Source organism: Hyaena hyaena, unplaced genomic scaffold (assembly GCF_003009895.1).
Source record: "Hyaena hyaena isolate Hyena2069 unplaced genomic scaffold, ASM300989v1 scaffold_19, whole genome shotgun sequence".
Classification (NCBI taxonomy): Eukaryota; Metazoa; Chordata; class Mammalia; order Carnivora; family Hyaenidae; genus Hyaena; species Hyaena hyaena.
The window spans coordinates 195,342-216,541 of record NW_024080651.1 but is presented as its reverse complement, the minus strand read 5'-3'; the positions used below and the strand labels follow the sequence as shown (position 1 = coordinate 216,541).

Sequence of the window (21,200 nt, the reverse complement as noted above, 5' to 3'; positions counted from 1 at the left end):
CCCAAACTCAGTCCCCGCCCCGTCACCCATGTCCCCTCTGCAATAACCTCACAATGGCCCCAAGTTCCTTAATGTTCCCTTTGAACTGTTTCAGCAAGGCCACAGGGAGCAATTCTCCAGCCCGTAACGCGGAAGCATTTACAGAGATTCTGTCTTTATTTGAGGCAGAGAAATCTCTCCGTCTTATTTTCTTGTAATCACAACAGGGGACATCTGCGATTTCAAGGAGCCCCGCATCTACAAAGGCCCCCCAAGTCTGAATAAAGCAAGCCAGGAAGACACTGGAGAATTGCTGCCCAACCCCCTGCTGTGACAGAAAATCCCCAGGGCACTGCGTGGTCCCGTGGGGCATCTGAATTCCGCTAGGGTTTGACTTCGCAGCAGAGAGGCAAGCTGGCACTTCAGGAAGATCAAATTGTTCCCCTCTGGCGTCTACCCCTGTTCCGGGCTCCCACTCTAAGTGTGCCAGGCGGGTGGCTTCAAATCCAGAAAAGCAGAGGGGCGCCTGGATGGCTTAGTCAGTTAAGGGTCCGACTTTCGCTTAGGTCATGATCTCACGGTTGGTGGGTTCAAGCCCCGCGTCGGGCTCTGTGCTGACTGCCAGCTGGGAGCCTGGAGCCTATTTCAGAGTCTGTGTCTCCCTCTCTCTCTGACCCTCCCCTGCTCACACTGTCTCTCTCTCTCTCCTAGAAATAAAAAAACATAAAAATTAAAAAAAAAATCCAGAGGGGCGCCTGGGTGGCTTAGTCGGTTAAGGGTCCGACTTTCGCTTGGGTCATGATCTCACGGTTTGTGGGTTCGAGCCCCGCGTCGGGCTCTGTGCTGACTGCCAGCTCAGAGCCTGGAGCCTGTTTCAGTCTGTGACTCCCTCTCTCTCTGACCCTCCCCTGCTCACGCTGTCTCTCTCTCTCCTAGAAATAAATAAAACATTAAAAAAAAAAAAATCCAGAAAAGCAGAGACCGGTGAGCCTTTTCCTGACTCAGCAAAATCAGACTCTAACTGCTGAGTCAGCCTGGCCGTTGCTTCTGTGACAGCCCCACGGCACCTAACTGCTGTGTTCCTCTGTCACACCCCCGGGGGCAGGGAGCTCACGCTTTCCCCGTGCTGTCCTCCAGGTTCCAAAGACTCACCTGAGAACCTGACCTAGGTAGATGCTGGGGGCTCAGGGCCGCTGAAGTCTCAGCCAGGAAATCATCCTCAGAGGCCCTGAGGAGCAGAGGGTCCCAGGGATAGAGGGGGCTGGGCCTGGATCTGGAATAATGGGACACTGTTACCCCCAGTTCACAGGAATGGAAACTAGGGCTCAGAGAGGTCCAGCCACGTGCCCAAGGCCACACAGCCAGGAAGTGGCAGAGCTGGGATCCGAAATCCTCACTTCCCCCAAACACAGGGCAGAGATGTGGGACATGATTATAGTCCGCACAATGAGAAAGCCACGCCCACTTCGATTGTCCTTTATGCCCCTCCAAGAGAGGCTCGTTTGGTGCCCGTGTGTCTTTCACACCCTCTCAAACTTGCTACATCTTAACCAAGAGAGCAGGATTCAGGCTCAAAGCCTTTTTTAGGCAGCAAACAGTATTTGGGTAAAATAAAATCATATTTATTTTTGTCATTATCATGTTTTTGCAAATGATATTGGCTTCCCATAGTTAGAAGTTTAAAAAGTGAGTTGATTTATTTTGTTATTTTCTTAAATGTCTATTTTTATTTTTGAGGGAGAGAGACAGAGACAGAGTGCAAGTAGGGGAGGGGCAGAGAGAGAAGGAGACAGAGAATCCGAAGCAGGCTGCAGGCTCAGAGCTGTCAGTACAGAGCCCTACGCAGGGCTCCAAGTCATGAACTGCGAGATCATGACCTGAGCTGAAGTTGGACACTCAAACAACTGAGCCACCCAGGCGCCCCTAAAGTGAGTTGGTTTAAAGAAAACTAGTAAAGATACAAGCATGCAGGTGGTGCACAGATATGGTCAAAATCATAAAGGTGGGCTGCAGGTAACCTGAGTTGGAAATGGCTGTTAGAAAACGTGGGAGAAGATTCACTGGTCGATGGGTCTGATGTCTCTCAGACTTCAGCGTAGCTGGAAAGGAAGTATAGCTGGAAAGGAAGGCCATCAGAAGGGCTTCCCCGTCTTGACTGTACCTCCCTCCTCCCTGGGGACCTGGGGCCTGGGAGGGGATGTGGGGAGATGCAGGAAGGAAGGAGAAACCAGATGCAGGAAGGGCTGCTGGGCACTCCGAAATGGGATGGTTAGGGCCTCCCAAACCCTTTGCGTGAGAAGTGCACACGGCCCCACACGCCCAAGGAGGAAAGCTCTAGGTACAAAGCAGTGCGGCATGGGGACGAGATACCATCCAAATGTTCTTGGCTATGAGGAAAGGAGGCAGAGGAGGGGAGGGAGGGGAGGATGGGGAGGAGAGAGAGAGAAGGGAAAGAAGGGGGGTGGGGAAGGAGGAGGCAAAGGATGACAGAGTCCAGACACACCATGTTCCATAAACACAGAAACCAAGGCCACTTCTCCGTTGCTCCGAGGGTCTGGGATCATATGCCCAGTGATCCACGACGCCCCTTTCCCCATATACGGAAAGCTCAAATGCACGCATTTAGGAAAGTCTTTATGACAAACATATTCTCTTATTTATTTATTTATTTATTTATTTACAAATAGTTTATTGTCAAATTAGTTTCTACATAACACTCAGTGCTCATCCCCAAAGTGCCCTCCTCCAGGCCCATCCCCCCCTCCCCCCCACACCCATCAGTCCTCAGTTTTTGTCAGCATTCAAGAGTCTCTCATGGTTTGCCTCTCTCCCTTTCCCCCACCATTTCCGCCCTTCTTCTCCCCCTTGGTCCTCCGTCAAGTTCCTCCTAATCCTCCTATACGTGCAAACATATGGTATTTGTCCTTCTCTGCCTGACTTATTTCGCTCAGCATAACACCCTCAAGGTCCATCCATGTTGCTACACATGGCCAGATTTCATTGTTTCTCATTGCCATGTAGTATTCCATGGTATAGATAAACCACATCTTCTTGATCCATTCATCTGTTGATGGACACTTAGGCTCCTTCCATGTTTTAGCTATTGTGGAGAGTGCTGCTATGAACTCTTATTTATTTATTTAAAATTTTTAAATGTTTTATTTCTTTTTTCTTTCTTTCTTTCTTTTTCTTTCTTTCTTTCTTTCTTTCTTTCTTTCTTTCTTTCTTTCTTTCTTTCTTTCTTTCTTTCCTCCCTCCCTCCCTCCCTCCCTCTCTCTCTCTCTCTTTCTTTCTTTCTTTCTTTCTTACAAATAGTTTATTGTCAGGTTGGTTTCCATATAACACCCAGTGCTCATATTCTTTTAAGCTTTCTTTTCCCGTAACACACATTGTCAGTGACCGTAAGTCAACGGTGCCCGTAAACCAGGCATTTGTGTGGGTAGAACCGTGATGCCGGTGCGACCTGGGTCTGTTGGTGTCAGCAATTGTGGGGCCCTTCGGGGACAGCCACGTGTGCCAAACTATGGCTAGAGTTGGAGAAATGACACTTGGGAAGATCTGAAGCACCGTTGGAGCACTAGGGCCGATCTCTGCTCTCCAAATCCTCCTCTGGGGCGCCCGGGTGGCTCAGCGGGTTGAGTGTCCGATTTCGGCTCAGGTCATGATTTCGCGGTCCGTGGGTACGAGCCCCGAGTCGGGCTCTGTGCTGACAGCTCAGAGCCTGGATCCTGCTTTGGATTCTGTGTCTCCCTCTCTCTCTACCCCTCCCCCCTCCTCAAAAATAAACAAACATTCAAAAAAATTTTTAAAAAGAGAAGCTTACCCCCAGGAAGGAGCAGACCTCCCCGCTGAGAAAGCCCCTGTCCAAGCTGACAAAAGACAAATCCCCACCCACCCACTGCAGTGTGCCTTCAGACTTACCTCTGCTGGCCATTTTCTAAGAACATGGAGACCGGATGCCACCTGCAAAGTCTGTCTCTACTTTGCAGGCTTATTTGGAAACCTAACTTTTTCTACATAAATCCTGAAGTTTTGATGGGTGCTCTTTAGGTTAAATCAAGTTTTGCTTCTGGAGCTGAAAGCTAGTTGTTTCCCTTTGACGCGTGTTTAGAGGTTGCTGGGGGTGCACACCCCATGAGAGGTCGCTATTGCCCGATGACTAAGGTTCTGAATGGTAGCCACGAGTGGGGACTGCAGGTGTCTGGGAGAGTAGCTGGGGGTTTGTGGGCACCTCGGGGGGGAAGAGGTGAGCAATCTCAATGGGTGGCAACATAGAGACTGACCTCAAGTCAAATAGCTGACCTTCTGGGGACCCTTCTTGTGCCCTGGATATTGGGGGTCAGGCAAACCATTTGCAAAAATGGCCTCAGTTATTTCTGTGCCTGTATCCATTCTCCTTTTCCATGTCTCTTTGCAGAGCCACCCACCAAACGGTAGAGTCTATTTTTCCCTCCTTTGAATCAGAGCTCAGCCTTGTGATTTGCCCTGAGCCACAGAACAGAGCAGAAATAACTTTATGTTGACTGCAAACCTAGGTCTCAAAAGGCCTTGCATACTTCTGCTTGCTGTCTTGAAAAACCATCACCGTGGCCACATAAACAAGCCTGAGCGGGCCGGCCAGGGGACGAGACACACGTGCCCCAGGTTTCCCCTACTCTCCTGGCCAATAGTCAGCCAACTGTTGGAAACAGAATTGCCTCACTGGCCTTTGGCTGACCACAGGCACACGAAGAAGTCCACCTCAGACCACAAGAACCTCCCAGATGAATGCGGCCCATAATGTCAACCCACAGAAGAGCGAGCTAATAAATAAACGGCTGTGTGAGGCTATTAAGTTTTGGGGTGGTTTGTTACGTGGCAGTATGCATGGTGACAGCTAACCGATACAAAGGGGTGAGAAGTGTTCCCTCTGCCTTGAACCTCCTGGGGAAAGACCAGGCAGCTACCGTGAGGCTCTGTCCCCATCTGGGTATGGGCCACTGGGGTGGGGTTGGGAGGACACAGTCTTCAAAAGCAAACCCTTCTTTCCTTCGTATTAAAAGAATTCCCGAAACGCAGTCATGAAACAATAACCCATGTTCACACATGTCTCTGTTTATATATATTTTCTCTCTATACAGACACAGCTCTCCAGCAAACAGTTACAAGGTATGTTGGCAACAGTGAGAAAAGGAGAAGGGCACTCCACAGACAGATGGACTCCCACGCGCTCAGCTCCCGGACACGACGCACACACAACGTACGGAGACCGAAACAAGCACAGTAAGCCGCGTAAATAGGAGTTGTTCCAAATCACAATCACGGACACTCCTTGGAACACCACAAGAGAAGGCGGAGAGGAGATCGTGTGCTATGCTTTGGGACTCGTCTGTCGAGAAAAATAAATTAGAATCGGACGGTCTGGGACCTGGGTCTTGCTAAACGATGTCCTCTGTGACGAAGAGCTGAGTGGCTAGTGAACTTTGATGTAGAGGGCCTTGTGCACACTCTCCCCTCATCTTGGGAAGCCGGGGGACCAGAGCAAGGAGATGCAGTTCTTATAGAGCACATTCCTCGGGGGCAAGGGTCACTTAGGTCTCGTCCATCCTGCTCAAGAGGCCCCACGTGGGGGCTGGGGGGTTCGGATGCAGCTGAAGGCACTGGGGCCAAGGGGAGAACCTTCACAGGCACGCAGGATGGGGGGTTCCTTCCCCTCCTGGTTTGCCCAGGACAGAGGACAAATGTATCCTCTCTATGAATGAATGCTTCCTTGTGCTTATGAGTCTCCTTCCCTCTCCAAAATCCTACCTCCCATTCAGGGGAGGAGCCTTCCAATTCCTTCTCCCAATTCCTTCCCACGCATTCTCAGAAGAGAGCTGGCAGGACGGCTCCATCAGAAGGACAGGTAGGCGGGGTGGACCAGCTAACTCAGGGTCTGTTTGTGACTGGCGACCCTTTGTGTGAAGACGCGGAGGGGACCGTTTCCAGACTTAGCCATGTTCCCAGTGCCAGATCCTCAGCGTGTTTTCCCAGGAAAACACCATCACAGCCTACCCTGGCTGACCTCTGCCTTCCTCTTGTTCCTCTGTCCTGCATGAACCAAGGCACCTAAGGAAATGCCAGCCTCCCTGACCTCCCTGGAAGGGGCTTCCACCGACACACACCTTCCAAGCTTCTGGAGCCCCAGACCCAAAGTGCGGCAGAAGCCAGGTCTTCCCTAGCAGGTGATGAAAGGGATGTGGACTCCGCCCTGCCTGGAGGGCTCTGGGCCGTTCCCAGAGGAGCCTCAGGCTAACTCACGCCTACCACACTTCTCACTGTTACATTGCTCTTCCAGAGAGAGGCTTTCTTGAAAAGAAGAAGTCTCTCCTTGGGTCAGGTGGAAGAGGAAAACAAATGAGAGAATACAACAGACAGAATCCAGACACCGAGACCTGCCGAGAGAGATGTTGAGTCCCATGTGCCTTTTCTGAATGGGAGGAAGCCTTAGGACGCAGGCGGTTAAATCAAAGAGGGGAAGGAGATACACCCGCAGCCCCTCCTCTATGCCACTGGCTCTCCAATGGGGATGTCGGCAATATCTGGAAATGTTCTGGGTTGTCACAGCCGAATTAGGGAGGGGGCCCTGGTGGTGTTTTGCAGGTAGGGGCCACGGATGCTGCTTAACTCCCTACAGTGCACAGGACGGCCCCTCTCAGGAGAGAGGTTAGCCGGCACTATGTCAATAGTGCCAAGCGAGGTGCAGAAACTCTGCTCCAAGCCTGCCAGCCATGTTCTGGAACATCTCCAAAGGCCCCTTTCAGAGTCGAGAGGTAGCCCCGCGGGCCTCTCCTACAGCGGTTCCCCAAGTCTCCTCTGACTATACAGTTTGGAGGGGTTGGGACAGAATAAGAAAGAGGCAACCACAAACGAAAGTGTTCCCTCCATCCACTGACACACCCCAACTCCCACAAGGGGGAAATCCCAGACTTGGACAATCTTTGGTCAAACGGGAAAACATAAGGCTGAACTCAAGGGGCAAACCCTCGACCCCACTTGCCTGGCGGCCAAAGTCGGGGCGGTTTCTCTTTGCACAGAACTTTGTGCTCGTGAACAGACACCAGGGCCTCGCTCCCGGGGCAGCCGGGAGGGAAAGTGGGCTGGACGGGCGGGTGGTGACACGGCTGACCGGGCCTGGGTGAGGTGGCCCTCACTTGTTCTCAATCAGAGTCTGCACCTTGTACACGAGGTCCCGGGCCAGCTTCAGGACGTGTTTGGTGTTGTGCCGCTCAGCCATTTCTGAAAGAGCAGAAGGCAAAAATTTCATGAGCCTCCTTCTGTGTCCATCCTTAGGCCACACCTGCAGCTTCTAGAAGGGGGGCAGGGTATCTCTGGGGCATCCCCATCATCATCATCTGGCGTCATCTCCAGAGCAGCTCCGGAAGCACTTTGGAGAAGGCCTGCACCTCTGGGCCTTAGTTTCCTCATCTGTAAAAGGGGGACTGCACCAGTATCCACTTCACAAAGCTACTGTGTGATCAAACCTGTGAGATCAAACGACACGATATTGGTTCACAGTGCTTGAAAGAAGTTAGGTGTTCTCACTGTCTCACATAAACACAGTGACTGGGAACCTTTTGAGAAAGCGCTGCTGGGCACATCGTAGATGTTAAAAGACACAAAAGAAGGGAAAAACAGGAGAGGGGGCAGCAAAAAAAATAATTTTATTAAGAGCTACATAAAATGATTGGATCTTGAAAGCAGAATAATCCTAAACCTAGACATTTATGATAAAGAAATCATTTACTGGATTGGGGTGCCTAGGTGTCTTAGTCAGTTGAGAGTCCAACTCTTGATTTCGGTTCAGGTCATGATCTCACAGTTCATGAGTTCAAGCCCTGCATCAGGCTCTGTGCTGACAGTGTAGACCCTGCTTGGGATTCTCTCTCTTCCTCGATCCGGCCCTCCCTTCATGTGTTCTCTTTCTCTCTCTCTCTCTCTAAATAAGTACATAAAACTTAAAAAAAAAAAAAAAAAGGAAATCATTTTCTGGGGAAAAAAAAAAAAAAAGGCACTAAGACCCGAGTTTCCAAACTGGCTACCAAGGTACCCCAGGGTGCCATTTCTGTGAGTTGTGAGTGAAACCTAATGACATTCCATCTCTGTCCAACACCATATAAACTGGTAGCATGAGGGAGGTCACACCTTGCCCTACGTTCCCATCAATGACTTCATACCTTTGTAATGCTAGGTTTTCTGTAAGCAGTTGAAAAAGCAAGTTTGAGAAAGAGCAAAAACCTCATGAAAGTCACTGTGAAACAGGAAATAAATGAAGGCGAGGGTGTCCAGTCTGGTTCCAGTGCCTGAGAAGGGGCACAAAGCCAAACAGGTGCACCTATCCCAGTAATTGTTGCTCTTATTTAAGAATTGTCATAAAGGGGGGCGCCTGGGTGGCTTAGTCGGTTAAGCGTCCTACTTTCGCTTTGGTCATGATCTCTTGGTTCGTGGGTTCGTGCCCTGTGTCGGGCTCTGTGCTGACTGCCAGCTCAGAGCCTGGAGCCTGTTTCAGTCTGTGACTCCCTCTCTCTCTGACCCTCCCCTGCTCACGCTGTCTGTCTGTCTCTCTCTCCTGGAAATAAAAAAATAATAATAAAATTAAAAATAAACATAAAAAAAAAATTGTCATAAAGGGGCAGCCGGGTGGCTCAGTTGGTGTCTGACTCTTGGCTCCAGGTCAGGTCACCATCTCACAGTTTTGTGAGTCTGAGCCCTGTGTCTGGCTCTGCACTGACAGCAAGGAGCCTGCTTCGGGTTCTCCCTCTCTCCCTGCCCCTCCTCCACCGTGCTGTCTCTGTCTCTCTCAAAAATAAATAAATACACTTAAAAAAATAAGAGAAGGACATAAACATATTATTTTCTTTGGACCCATATGTATTATATCTGCAAACAGCTGCTAAGTTGTTAGGATATAAATAGTTATCAAGTGGTTTGGATCTAACTACTTGCTAAGTGTAACTTTGGGCCTAGGGGGCTGTGAAAAATTTACAGGGACACAAGGGGTACTTTGGTTTCTCAATCACAGCCTCACACTGAAAGCAGTCTCTCTACCCAACAGTAGGGGAGGGTTCTGTAAGCTGTGGACAGTCACTGAAGGGTATATTCTACAGTCTTTTTTTTTTTTAATTTTTAAATGTTTTTATTTATTTCTGAGAGAGAGAGAGAAACAGCATGAGCACGGGAGGGGCACAGAGAGAGAGAGAGAGACAGATTCTGAAGACAGGCTCCAGGCTCTGAGCTGGCCGTCAGCACAGAGCCCAACGCAGGGCTCGAACCACGAACCATGTGATCATGACCTGAGCTGAGGTCAGACGTTTAACTGACTGAGCCACCCAGGGGCCCCATATTCTACAGTCTTAAAGATGGTTAGATGGAAGACAGTTATTAAAGTATTAAATGGAAAAAATGTACAATTGGATTCTGTGATGGTAACAAGTACATGATTAGAAAAGATGGGAGGGGGAAAAAGAAGTTTTTCTAATGAACCCACTAAAGGCCATGAGGTTTCCTGGGCTGGGAAATGTTGGAGCAGAAAAAATCAAATAAAGTCTTGTTGACAGCAATGTACGAATGTTACTTTCCTAGTCGTGACGAGTCCTAGGACCGGGCAACGCAGAGACCCTAGAGGCGGCTGAGCGAGGGAGAGTGGGAATTCTTTGTGCTATCTTTGCAACTTCTCTGCAAACTTACAGTTATTCCAAAATGAAAAGCTTATTTTAAAAAATCATGTTTCTGGGGTAAGGTCAAAGGTGGCTTTTTTTTTCCTTGTTTTGCTTTTCTCAAAATCTTCTTTAGTTTTTAAAAGATAAAAAATGTTTTAATCTTTAAGTAGGCTCCACATTCAATGTGGGGCTTGAACTCATGACCCTGAGATCAAGAGTCACATGCTGTACCGAATGAGCCAGCCAGGCGCCCTCCCCCTTTAAAAAATGTCTTTTTTTTTCTTAAAACATTTAAATTTTTTTGTGTTTATTTATTTTTGAGAGAGAGAGAGACATCCACACAAAGTGTGAGTGGGGAAAGGGCAGAGAGAGAGAGAGAGAGACACAGAATCTGAAGCAGGCTCCAGGCCCTGAGCTGTCAACATAGAGCCCGACACTGGGCTTGAACTCACGAACTGTGAGATCATGACCTGAGCCGGAGTCAGAAGCTTAACCGACTGAGCCACCCAGGTGCCCCTTATTCCTAAATAATTTTAAATCGTGGTAACAGTAGCAATAGTTTCCAGCTATGGGGCCCCTCATATGAGCTCAGTATCACATGATAGGCTTTATGCATGCTGTCTCATTTAATTGTCCCAACATCTCTGGGAGGGAGGTGTTAGTAGAATTCTATCTTAAGGAATCTGAAGCCCAGAGACATAAAGTCACTTGCCCAAGGTCACACAGCACATGGGTGGCTGGAATCAGAACCCATTATCTGTCTGATTTCAACGGTCGTGCCCTTCTCATGCCACTTCAAATGCCTTCCTATGTCTGCTTTTGTGCATGTCAACCCTCCGAAGCAGACACTTTCACCCCATTTTACAGATGAGGAAGCAGATGCTTTGGAAGAGGGGAAATGGCTTATCCGTGGGCACAGCTGGTTAGTGGGAGAGCCAGGGTCTGCCCCTGAGCCTCAATCAACATCCATGCTCCTTCTGCTAGGTTCTTGAGAAAAATGCATTCTCGGCGTTACAAGATGTCAACCCCTCCACTTGGAAATAGACACAAGAAGTGGGCGGGACCCCCTGGATCCCCTCCACGACCCCAGGAAGGGGCCTGTCAGAGGCCAGCACCCCTCAGAGGACGTCGCGGGCACGTAGGTACCGTTAAAGAATTTGATGATGTCTGTGAAATCCATATTGTTCTCCAGGATGATGTCACGGTAGACCTCCACGAGAGCCAGCGCGATGAACAGGACGTAGTGGGCGGACGAGACGTGCTTGGCCGCCCAGATGGTCTCCCAGACAGAGAAGACATCATCGTAGATGAGTTCTGCGTGAGACACCAGCACGCACGTGCGTGGGGAGAGGGTGAGCCACAGAGCTGAGCGGGCCGCCCTCCCTCTGGGGAAGCCCCAGGCCAGCTGCGTCCTGCACGCCTGTTTGAGCTCAGCAGACAGCAGGTAGGGCTCAGGTCAGGAGGTAGGAGGCCCAGACTCTGTCATTTGATCTCTGGGACATCCGTTTCCCCATCCGTGGGAGAGGCTGGGCACACTGGGGGCGGGGGTGTCAGTTTCCAGCTTCTGAAGGGGAGGAACTCAGCATAACCGGGTCTGATTGACACTGGCCTGTCCCTGCCCCGCCTCTTGACTAGCAATCCCCTTTCTCTGTGCACCTTATATCTTCTTCAGCACCCAAGGGGCACCCCTTGCCCCTGTACGCACGCTGAGCTCGCTGCTGCCTCCGGGGCTGGTCAAGAAACTCGAGAGAACAATGGTTGAGAGCAAGGCTTCCTCTGTCCAATAAACTCAGTCTGGTCCGGCCCCACCGTTTACTGGCAAGGTGACCTTGGGCTAGTTACTTCCCCTCAACCAGCCTCTCTCTCTTCTCCTCTGTACATGGGGTGAGGCTTGCAGAGCTAATACCTAGAAATGGCTTAGCTCACTGCCCAGCATGTAATCAACACCTTCCTAGGGTAGATATTCTTATGACTTTGCATAACAGCACTGTGCTTGCTCCACATCATCTCTAAATCACACGTGCAACATGCTGAGGGAGCTTTGGGACACCTTGTCTCTCACAGGCAGCAGAAAAGAATGGATGGGAACTCACTGGGCTTGGGAGGGAGACACAGATGGCCTGAGATCCTGGCTCTACTGGCCCTACTTCTGAATTCAATTCTCAGCCTTAGTTTCCCCATCTGTAAAATGGGGACCGTAATGTGATGGGGTCCCCTCCTAAGGAAAGAAAAAAAAACCTCAAGATAACCTGGCTATGTGAACATGTGACAACATGCCTCAGGACCTTGCAACATGAGGCCACTTAATCAGACTGCATGTTTCTGTGTGCTACCATATATGAGAGACAAAGAAGTAAAAAATATATAAAAAAAAAACTACGCCACACAGCATTCAGGGCTCAGTTCTTCTGGTACAAACCCAACTGAGCGGTGCCGGCAGGAATAAAGTTGCTTCCTGGAAAGAAAAGCCTTGGTGTCACGACTCTGTGTGAGAATCCTGTTACAGTAATGACACCTACCACAGAGTGACTGCAAAATAAGGCAGCTGAGCCAACAGGCAGAACTTGATACCTGGGTGTTACTCTCTTCCTCTGGCTCTGCACCCACACCCCCAGCCTCACCTCCTCGGTACCTGTTCCCCTGAGGGTCTGCTGCCGATTCTGGGAACACGACCCCGGTTTGAAGTCAATACCTCGCTTGAAATCCAGCAGGAACCAGCGGTAGCAGAAGTAGAAGTGAGTGTAGTCCCCGTTCTGATGCATCAACTCAAAGAGCTCGGAGTCCAGAATCTGCCAGCAGGAGAAAAGGTTGGCATCAGCCTCCTGGCATGAGGCTGGACCAGAGGGGACAGAATGACAGCACATCCTCCTACGGGACACCACTACAGCCCCTACAGCCAGGTGGAGCTAAAACATGGGCAAAAGATGCGACGTGAAAATCAACCCAGCCGAAGCCAACCCTGTTCACTTCTCTAAAGAAGATATGCAAGTAACCACAAGGCACATGAGAGACGCTCAGCGTGATTAGTTAGGAAAATGCAGATCAAAACCGAAATGAGGTACCACTACATGCACACTAGGATGGCAAGAACCAAAACGATGGACAACCAAGTGTTAGTGAGGAAGGAGAGAAGCTGGGCCTCTTGCATGTGGCTGGTGGGAACGTAACACGGTGCTGCTGCCATCTCATTCCTATGTGTCACCAAGAGAAATGGAAACATCAGTCCACATAAAAACCTATAAGTAGGGGCGCCTGGGTGGCTCGGTTAGTTAAGTGTCCAACTTCAGCTCAGGTCATGATCTCACGGTTCGTGGATTCGAGCCCCACGTTGGGCTCAGAGCCTGGAGCCTGCTTCAGATTCTGGGTCTCCCTCTCTCTCTGCCCCTCCCCAGCTCGCGCTCTGTCTCTCTCAAAAATAAACAAACATTAAAAAAACACAAACCTACAAGCAAATGTTCACAGCAGCACAATTCACAACGGCCAAAACGTGGAAACCACCCAAATGGCCATGAATGTACGACGGGATAAACAAAACGAATGAACTGGTTTCTGCTGCGTTACACTAAGCGTGGCTCTTAAGTTGATCTGAGGTCCACTGGGCTGAGCTGGAATAAGTTATACTGGTGAACAGGACTGGGTCACACCTGGATCAGCGACCTCATATTGGCAAAGTGGGTGTCCATGGCGCCTCCATGGGGGAAGTTCTGGTTCATCCTCTTCATGAGCTCGGTGAAGCAGCTGAAGGCGAGCGCCTCTGGGGAAAGAGTACAGGAGAAGCAGTCAACGCTGCCCCTGCCCAAGGAACCCCAAGCTCCCAAGGTGATCCCAAGGCGAAGCCTCAGAGCTCGTTGATGAAATCCACAGCAAAAGGAAAAACAGACAATGGAGCACTTCAATGGGTATTGCACTTCAGGGCGTGCTCCTCAATCTAAATACACACTGCCCTCCTTGGAGGGGTTGAAATAGCCTTCCTTTCAGGAAAGGATGGTGATACAGATGCTCTTTTTAAAAGATCGCTATTTGCCAGTTGGTACCGTCTGAAATCTTTCCTTCAACTCTATATATCAACCTCCCATTCTTTCTTCTAGAACTTCCTATAAAGGGGATAAGAAAGTATGCATTTTTTAAATCTGTAGCTTCTTCCATTTAGTATATAAACTTTTAGATGCTTTAGTGTTAGTTCATGCCTTTGTATTGCTGAGTGGCATATTCCATTGTGTGACTAGATCACAATTTGTTTATCTATTCTTTCCTTGTTGGACATTTACATTATTTAGTTTGGGGGTTTTATGCATTAAGCTCAATGAACATTTAATGTATAGTGAGATAAAATAAAATAAAAATTAAAGATCCCTAATTTGCTTTAATAAGAAGTTGATGTTTTAGTCTCCAAACTTTTTTTTTTCCTTTTCGAAATTCTACCAGTTCATGAAATTCTCAAGTCTGGGAATCACTGAAATAAAACAGCAATTGTCAATACTGGAAGGGTGCTGACAGGCATTATGCAGAGAAAGAGTCCAATAACTTTGGGAAATGCTAGAGAGCAACTACATATAATGAAAAGTAAAGGCTCTGCGAAGTCCTGCAATAAAGAAACCTGTTTCATATCGTTTATTAGCTGACATTTAGAAAACTTTATTTGAAAGTGGTACCCTTTTTTTTTCTCTCTTAATACCTGGTAACTCTGGAGAAAGTTACATTAGACTGGAAGGTTTCCCAAGGCACAGTAAGACCTCATTCATTTTTAAAAACATTTCATTTTTTAGAGGTGCCGGAGTGGCTCAATTATTTAAGCGTCTGACTTCAGCTCAGGTCATGATCTCGCAGTCTGTAAGTTCGAGCCCTATATCAGGCTCTGTGCTGACAGCTCAGAGCCTGGAGCCTGCTTCAGATTCTGTCTCCCTCTCTCTGCTCCTCCCCTGCTCGTGCTCTGTCTCTCTCTTAAAAATAAACATTAAATTTTTTTTAATAAAAATACTTTATTTTTTAGAACAGTTTAGACTCATAGAAAATTTGAGAAGAGTAGAGACAGTTTCTGTATACTACATTGGTTACAATTAACGACCCACTGATGATCCATTATTAACTAAACTCCGTAGTTTAATTTGTTTATTTCCTATGCCAAGAACCCATCCAGGATAACACATTACATACCAGCGGCATCTCTCCTGGGGCTCCTTTTGGCTATGACAGTTTCTCAGGCTTTCCTTGTTGTGATGACCTTGACAGTTGTGAGAGCGGCTATCACATATTCTAGGGGATGCTTCTCTACTGGAATTTGATGGATGTTTTTCTCACGATGATACTGGGGCTTGGGGTCATTGGGAGAAAGACCATGTGGGTAATGTGCCATTTTATTTTTTAATTTTTTATATCGTTTATTTATTTTTGAGACAGAGAGAGACAGAGCATAAGTAGGGGAGGGACAGAGAGAGAGGGAGACATAGAATCTGAAGGAGGTCCCAGGCTCTGAGCTGTCAGCACAGAACCTGACCCAGGGCTCGAACCTATGAACCATGAGATCATGACCTGAGCCCAAGTCGGACGCTTAACCGACTGAGCCACCCAGGTGCCCCAAGTAATGTGTCCTTTTAATCACAACACGTCAAAGGCATCTGCTACCCACATGACTTATGACGGTTCGTGGTGATTTCGGTCACTGGGCTGACACAGCGTTTGTTAGGTTTCTCCACCGCAGTTTCCCTCCTGCCCGCACCCCCTTCTATGCTGAACTTTTTGGAAGGAAGTCACTGTGGACAAACCATGTCTAAGGAGCAGGGAGTTTCACTCCTCATGTACTTAACAGTCTTACTGAGATGCATATCGCATGCAATTCGCCATTTTAAATGCAGAGCTCAGGTTTTTAGTATATTCACAGAATTGTGCAACCATCATCTCTAAGGGGAGAGCATTTTCATCGACCCCAAGAGACACCTGCACACATCAGCAGTCATGGCCCATCACCTCCACCCCCTGCCCCTTTAATCATTAGTCTATTAGACCATTAGTCTATTTTGTCTCCACAGATTTGCCTCTTCTGGACATTTCAAATAAATGGAATCATATGCTACGTGGCCTTTTGTGTCTGGCTTCTTTCACTTAGCAGAGCCTTTCTGCGGTTCATCCGCACTGTAGCACGAGTCAAGTCATTCTGTTTTTGCCAAATCCTATTCCATTGCAGGGCTGTACCACATTTTGGTTATGCACGCATGCATCCACTGAGGAACATTTGGGTTGTTTCCACTTTGGGGCTACTGTGAATAATGCTGCCGCCCTGCACATGTGCATAGAGTGTGTGTGTGAATATTATGTTTTCATTTCTCTTGGGGATATACTTAGGAACAAAACTGCTGGGTCTTACAGTAACTATGTTTAACATTATGCGGAACTGCCAGACTGCTTTCCAAAATCTCGGAGACAATGTAACCCTATTGTCACTAACTCTTGTTATTTTCCATTGTTTTGATTCTAGCCATCTTAGTGGGTGTGAAGTGGTATCTCATTGTGGTTCTAATTTGCATTTCCCTACGGACTAAAGATGTGGAGCATCTTTTAATACGCTTACTGGCTACATGTATATCTTTCATTCTGTTGAGAAATATCTATTCAAACTTTCTGCCCATTTTTAATTGGGTTAGCCTTTTATTATTGAATTATAAAAGTTCTTTACATATTTTATTTATTTGCTTATGTATTCATTTATTTATTTACATAGCACAAGTGGGGGGGGGCAAGGGAGAGGGAGAGAAAATCCTAAGCAGGCTCCACACCCAGTCCAGAGACTGATGTACGGCTCCAACTCATGACCATGAGATCATGACCTGAGCCAAAATCAAGAGTCAGGCTTAACTGACTGAGCCACCCAAGTGGCCCTCTTTACATATTTTGGATATAAGTCCCCAATATGATATATGTGATTTGCAAGTATTTTCTTCCATTCTTTGGCCTCTCTTCATTTGCTTGATGGTGCCCTTTTAAAGCACAACAGTTTTAAATTTTGTTCAAGTCCAATTCAATTTTAATTTTGCCACTTTATTCTTTTAGTGTCATATCTAAGAGACCATTGCTTAACACCCAAGGACGCAAATCGAAGGTCAGAAAGATATATGCTTATGTTTTCTTATAATTTTATAGTTTTAATTCTTATATTTAGGTCTATGATCTATTTTTTTAAGTTTTTTACTATTTGTTTGTTTTATAGTTTATTTATTTTTGAGACAGAGAGACAGAACATGAGCAGGGGAAAGGCAGAGAGACAGGGAGACACAGAATCTGAAAAAGGCTCCAGGCTCTGAGCTGGCTGTCAGCACAGAACCCGATGTGGCGCTCGAACCCACCAACCATGAGATCATGAGCCAAAGTCGGATGCTTAACCAACTGAGTCACCCAGGTGCTCCTATGATCTATTTTTTTAAATGTTTATTTATTTTTGTGAGAGAGAGAGGGACAGAGCGCGAGTGGGGGAGGGGTAGAGAGAGAGAGGGAGACACAGAATCCGAAGCAGGCTCCAGGCTCTGAGCTGTCAGCACAAGGCCAGACGTGGAGCTCAAACTCCTGAACCATGAGGTCACGACCTGAGCTGAAGTTGGGTACTTAACCAACTGAGCCACCCAGGTGCCCCAGGTCTATGATCCATTTTGAGTTAGTGGTTTTGTATATAGTATGAAGCAGGAGTCTGACTTCGGTCTCGTGCATGTGGATATTTGCTTGTTTTAACATACGTTGAAAAGACTCTTCTTTCCTCACTGAGCTGAAATGTCTTGGCACACTCATCAAAATCAAGTGATGGGAATGTACCAGAAACACTTATTTCTGGACTATTCTAGAATATCTAATTCTATTCTATTGATCTCCATGTTTATCCTGGAGGGAGTACCACACTCTCTTGATTACTATAACTTTGTAGTAGGTTTTGAAATTGGGAACTGCGTGTCCCCTAATACCGTCTCCTTTTTAAAAAAACAAAACAAAACAAAACGATTTTGCTATTCTTGGTCCCCTGTATTTTCAAATGAATTTTAGGGTCAGCTTCCCCATTTGTGCAAAAACCGCAACTGGGATGCCAATAGGGATCTCACCGAGTCCAAATCAATTTGGAGAGCACCGCCATCTTAACAGTACTAAGTCTTCTAATCCACGAACATGAGGTGTCTCTCAATTTATTGAGCTCCTTAATTTTCCTTAAATAACGTTCTACAGTTTTAGTACGCAGGCATACCTTGTTTTATTGTGCTTTCCTGATACTGCATCTGTTTTTTACAAATTGAAGGTTTGTGGCAACCCTGCATTGGGAAAGTCCATCGGTGTCATTTTCCCAATGGTATTTGCTCACTTTGTGTCTCTGTTTCACATTTTGATAATTCTTGCAATGCCTCAAACTTTCTCATTATTGTTGTATTTGTTACAACAATTGGTAATCAATGATTCTGACTTACTGAAAGCTCAGATGATGGCTGCCATTTTTTAGCAATAACATTTTTAAGTTAAGGTACATACATTATTTTTCGAGACACAATGCTATTGCACACTTAATAGACTACAGTGTGGTGTACACATAACTTGTATATGCACTCAGAAACCAAAAAATTCATTGACTTGCTTTATCGCAATATTCACTGTATCACAGCAGTCTGGAATTGAACCTGCAAATCTTCCACCTCTTCTATTAAATTTACTCATAAGTATCTTCTTTTAGATCCTATTGCAAGTGGAAATGGCTTCCTAATTTCTAAGTGTATAGAAGTACAAATGACTTTTGTATATATATCTTGTATCTTGCAACCTTGCTGAACTTGTTTATTAGCTCTAAGATTTTTTTATTCTTTAGGATTATCTATATATAAAAATCAGACCTTGTGCAAGTAGAGATAGTTTTACTTCCTTTCCAGTATGGCTACCTTTTCTTTCTTTTGCTTCCCTAACTGTCCTGTCTAGAACCTTTTGTGGCAAAAGTGGGCATCTGTGTCCTTCCCCCGATCCTGGAGGGAAGCAATCAGTGTTTCACCATTAAGTATGAACAAGCTGTAGGTTTTCCTTGGGTGTGCCTTTTATCATGTTCAGGAAATTTCCTTTGATTCCTTGTTTGTGGAGTGTTCTTAACACAAAAGGGTATTGAATTTGATCAAATGCCATTTCTTTGTCAGCTAAGATGACTGTGTCATTTTTGTCCTTTATTCTATTAATATGGTGACTGACACTGATTGATCTTCATTCATTGAGCCAGTCTTGTGTTCTGGGATAAATCCCATTTATAGTCCTGAGATAGTTTTGGGATAAATCCCATTTGGTCATAGTATATAGTCCTTTCTATATCTTGCTGGATTCAGTTTGCTAGTGTTTTGTTGAGGGTTTTTGTCTTCAAGGACATCAGTCTGTAGTTTTCTCTTCTTGTGTATCTTTGTCTGGTATTGGTATCAAGGTACCAATGGGTCCTCTTTAAGGGCTGGCCTTATACAATGAGTTGGGAAGTATTCCCTCCTATTCTATTTTTTTGGAAGAGCTTGGAAAGAACTGGTATTAATTCTTCTTCTTTACGCGTTTGGTAGAAGTCACCACTGAAGACATCTGGGTGTGGGTTTTTCTTCATTCCCCGTCACGTTTGTACAATCAGTCGCTAGCAAGGGCCTGGCGACAAGGCTTTTTATTTCCCTAGGACCCCGACGTGTTCACTATCGGGTCCTCTGAGCACCTGTACTGACTCATTCCATAGAGTAACGAAGTGAGGTTAGCATCCCTCCTCTGCGGTGGGAAGGAGTGTGCAGCTGCGGCCCTGGGGCGGTGGGCAGGACATACTCACCATCATCCAGGATGACCAGCAGTGGGGCCAGGAGGTCACACATGCCCTGGACGTAGCCGATCTCAATGTGCTGCCAGATGTAGCTACAAGAGAGGGAGCAGGGGCCCGAGGACGGCACTTACGACCACCGTGTCTCCAAGCCACTCGTCTTTCTCCTCCTTCCTGCCCCCCATTCCTACCTGGACCCCTCACTCCCTCCGCTCCCGCCTCCATCCCTTCCCCAGTCTCACTGTCTTCAAACATCCTATTCTCAGCCGCCAGGATGGCCTTCCTCGAGCCCAGCTCAAAGAGGCTACCGCGTGCTCACGGGCTCCCCACCACGAGATACCGTGCAAACCCCATCACTGGGGGTACAAGGCCCTCATTGTCTTCCCTCCATCCATCTTCACAGGCCCACCGTCTCCTCCCAGCACGTCTCCCCTTCTGGCACACACTCACATCCCGGTGCTCTGCCCTAGCGGTCCTGTGCCTGGAGTTCCCATCGGCCCTTGAATATAACTATTTACTGAGCATTTACCGTAGGCTCAGCCACTAAACACACACTCACCATGCAATTCTCAAAATAATTATATGCAAAGGGCATTGTCATATCCCATTTCACAGATGAGGAGACGGAGGTACAGAGAGATAAGTGATATGTGTAGTGTCAAACACCTAATAATACATGGCAAGGGCAGGATTTGAACCCAAGTGGCTGCACCACAGGGTATGTGTATGCCTAGTGGTTTATTCAGTCTCTCCTAATTTTGCCAAAGGCTATCTTGTATTTCACCACCTCCATGGAGGCTTCCATGCTTTCTCCCAAGGCCATACCCAGCAAAAGTCAGTCTATCCTTCCTTCTCCCCAGCACCTTTCTATTTTAATGTAACATATATTAAAGTTAATTACATTTGTATCTCCTCAACTCAATTTTGAGAGGCAGTGATTGCTTGGGAGACTGGAAGACAGAACAGTTAACAGGGGGTACTTATTAATAAAAATGAGTTAGAGCAGGAGTTGGCGAACCTTTTCTGGGAGGTCCAGATAATTACTATTTTTAGCTTTGCAGGCCATATGTTCTCTATCTCAACTACTCAACTCTGCAGAGGTAATCATAGATACTATGCAAACAAACAGGCATGGTTGAGTTCTAATAAAACTTTATTTACAAAAACAGGTGGTGGGCTGGATTTGGCCTGTGGGCTGTACTAGTAGGTTTTTTTTTTTTTAATGTTTATTTTTGACAGAGAGAAAAAGAGAGAGAGAGACAGAGAGAGAGAGAAAGCGAGCACCAGAGGGGAGGGGCAGAGAGAGAGGGGGACAGAGGATTTGAAGCTGGCTCCATGCTGACAGCACAGAGCCCGATGTGGGGCTCGAACCCACAAAATGTGAGATCATGATCTGAGCCAAAGTTGGACACTTAACTGACTGAGCCACCCAGGCGCCCCTGTACTAGTCGTTTGTGAACCCCTGAGTTAGAGTAGTATGGAAAGGTGTCCAGGATGCAATTTTTTTTTTTTCATTTTATTTGAGAGAGAGAGAGCAGGGGAAGGGACAGAGGGAGGGAGAGAGAGGGAGGGGGAGAAGGAGAAGGAGAGGGAGGGAGGGAGGGGCAGAGAGAGGGAGAGGAAGAGAGAGGGAGAGAATTTTAAGCAGGCTCCATGCTTAGCACAGAGCTTAATGTGGGGCTTGATTCCATGCCCTGGGATCATGACCTGAGCCCAAATCACAGTTGGATGCTCAACCGACTGTGCGCCCCAGGAGTCCC

General features: G+C 47.2%; 1 protein-coding gene across 1 annotated transcript in view; it reads right to left on the bottom strand.

The window, feature by feature from the left end:
- Nucleotides 1–5,053: 5,053 nt before the first annotated feature.
- Nucleotides 5,054–21,200, bottom strand: part of SGSM1 (small G protein signaling modulator 1) — a 96,097-nt gene continuing 79,950 nt past the window's right edge. The window contains exons 21-25 of the mRNA XM_039225925.1: nucleotides 19,453–19,535; nucleotides 13,301–13,410; nucleotides 12,349–12,445; nucleotides 10,803–10,970; nucleotides 5,054–7,236 (exon numbers count right to left, since the gene is read on the bottom strand). Of these exons, the coding sequence (XP_039081856.1) occupies nucleotides 7,148–7,236; nucleotides 10,803–10,970; nucleotides 12,349–12,445; nucleotides 13,301–13,410; nucleotides 19,453–19,535 (547 nt within the window). The 3' untranslated portion in view covers nucleotides 5,054–7,147. The remainder of the gene's footprint in view (nucleotides 7,237–10,802; nucleotides 10,971–12,348; nucleotides 12,446–13,300; nucleotides 13,411–19,452; nucleotides 19,536–21,200) is intronic.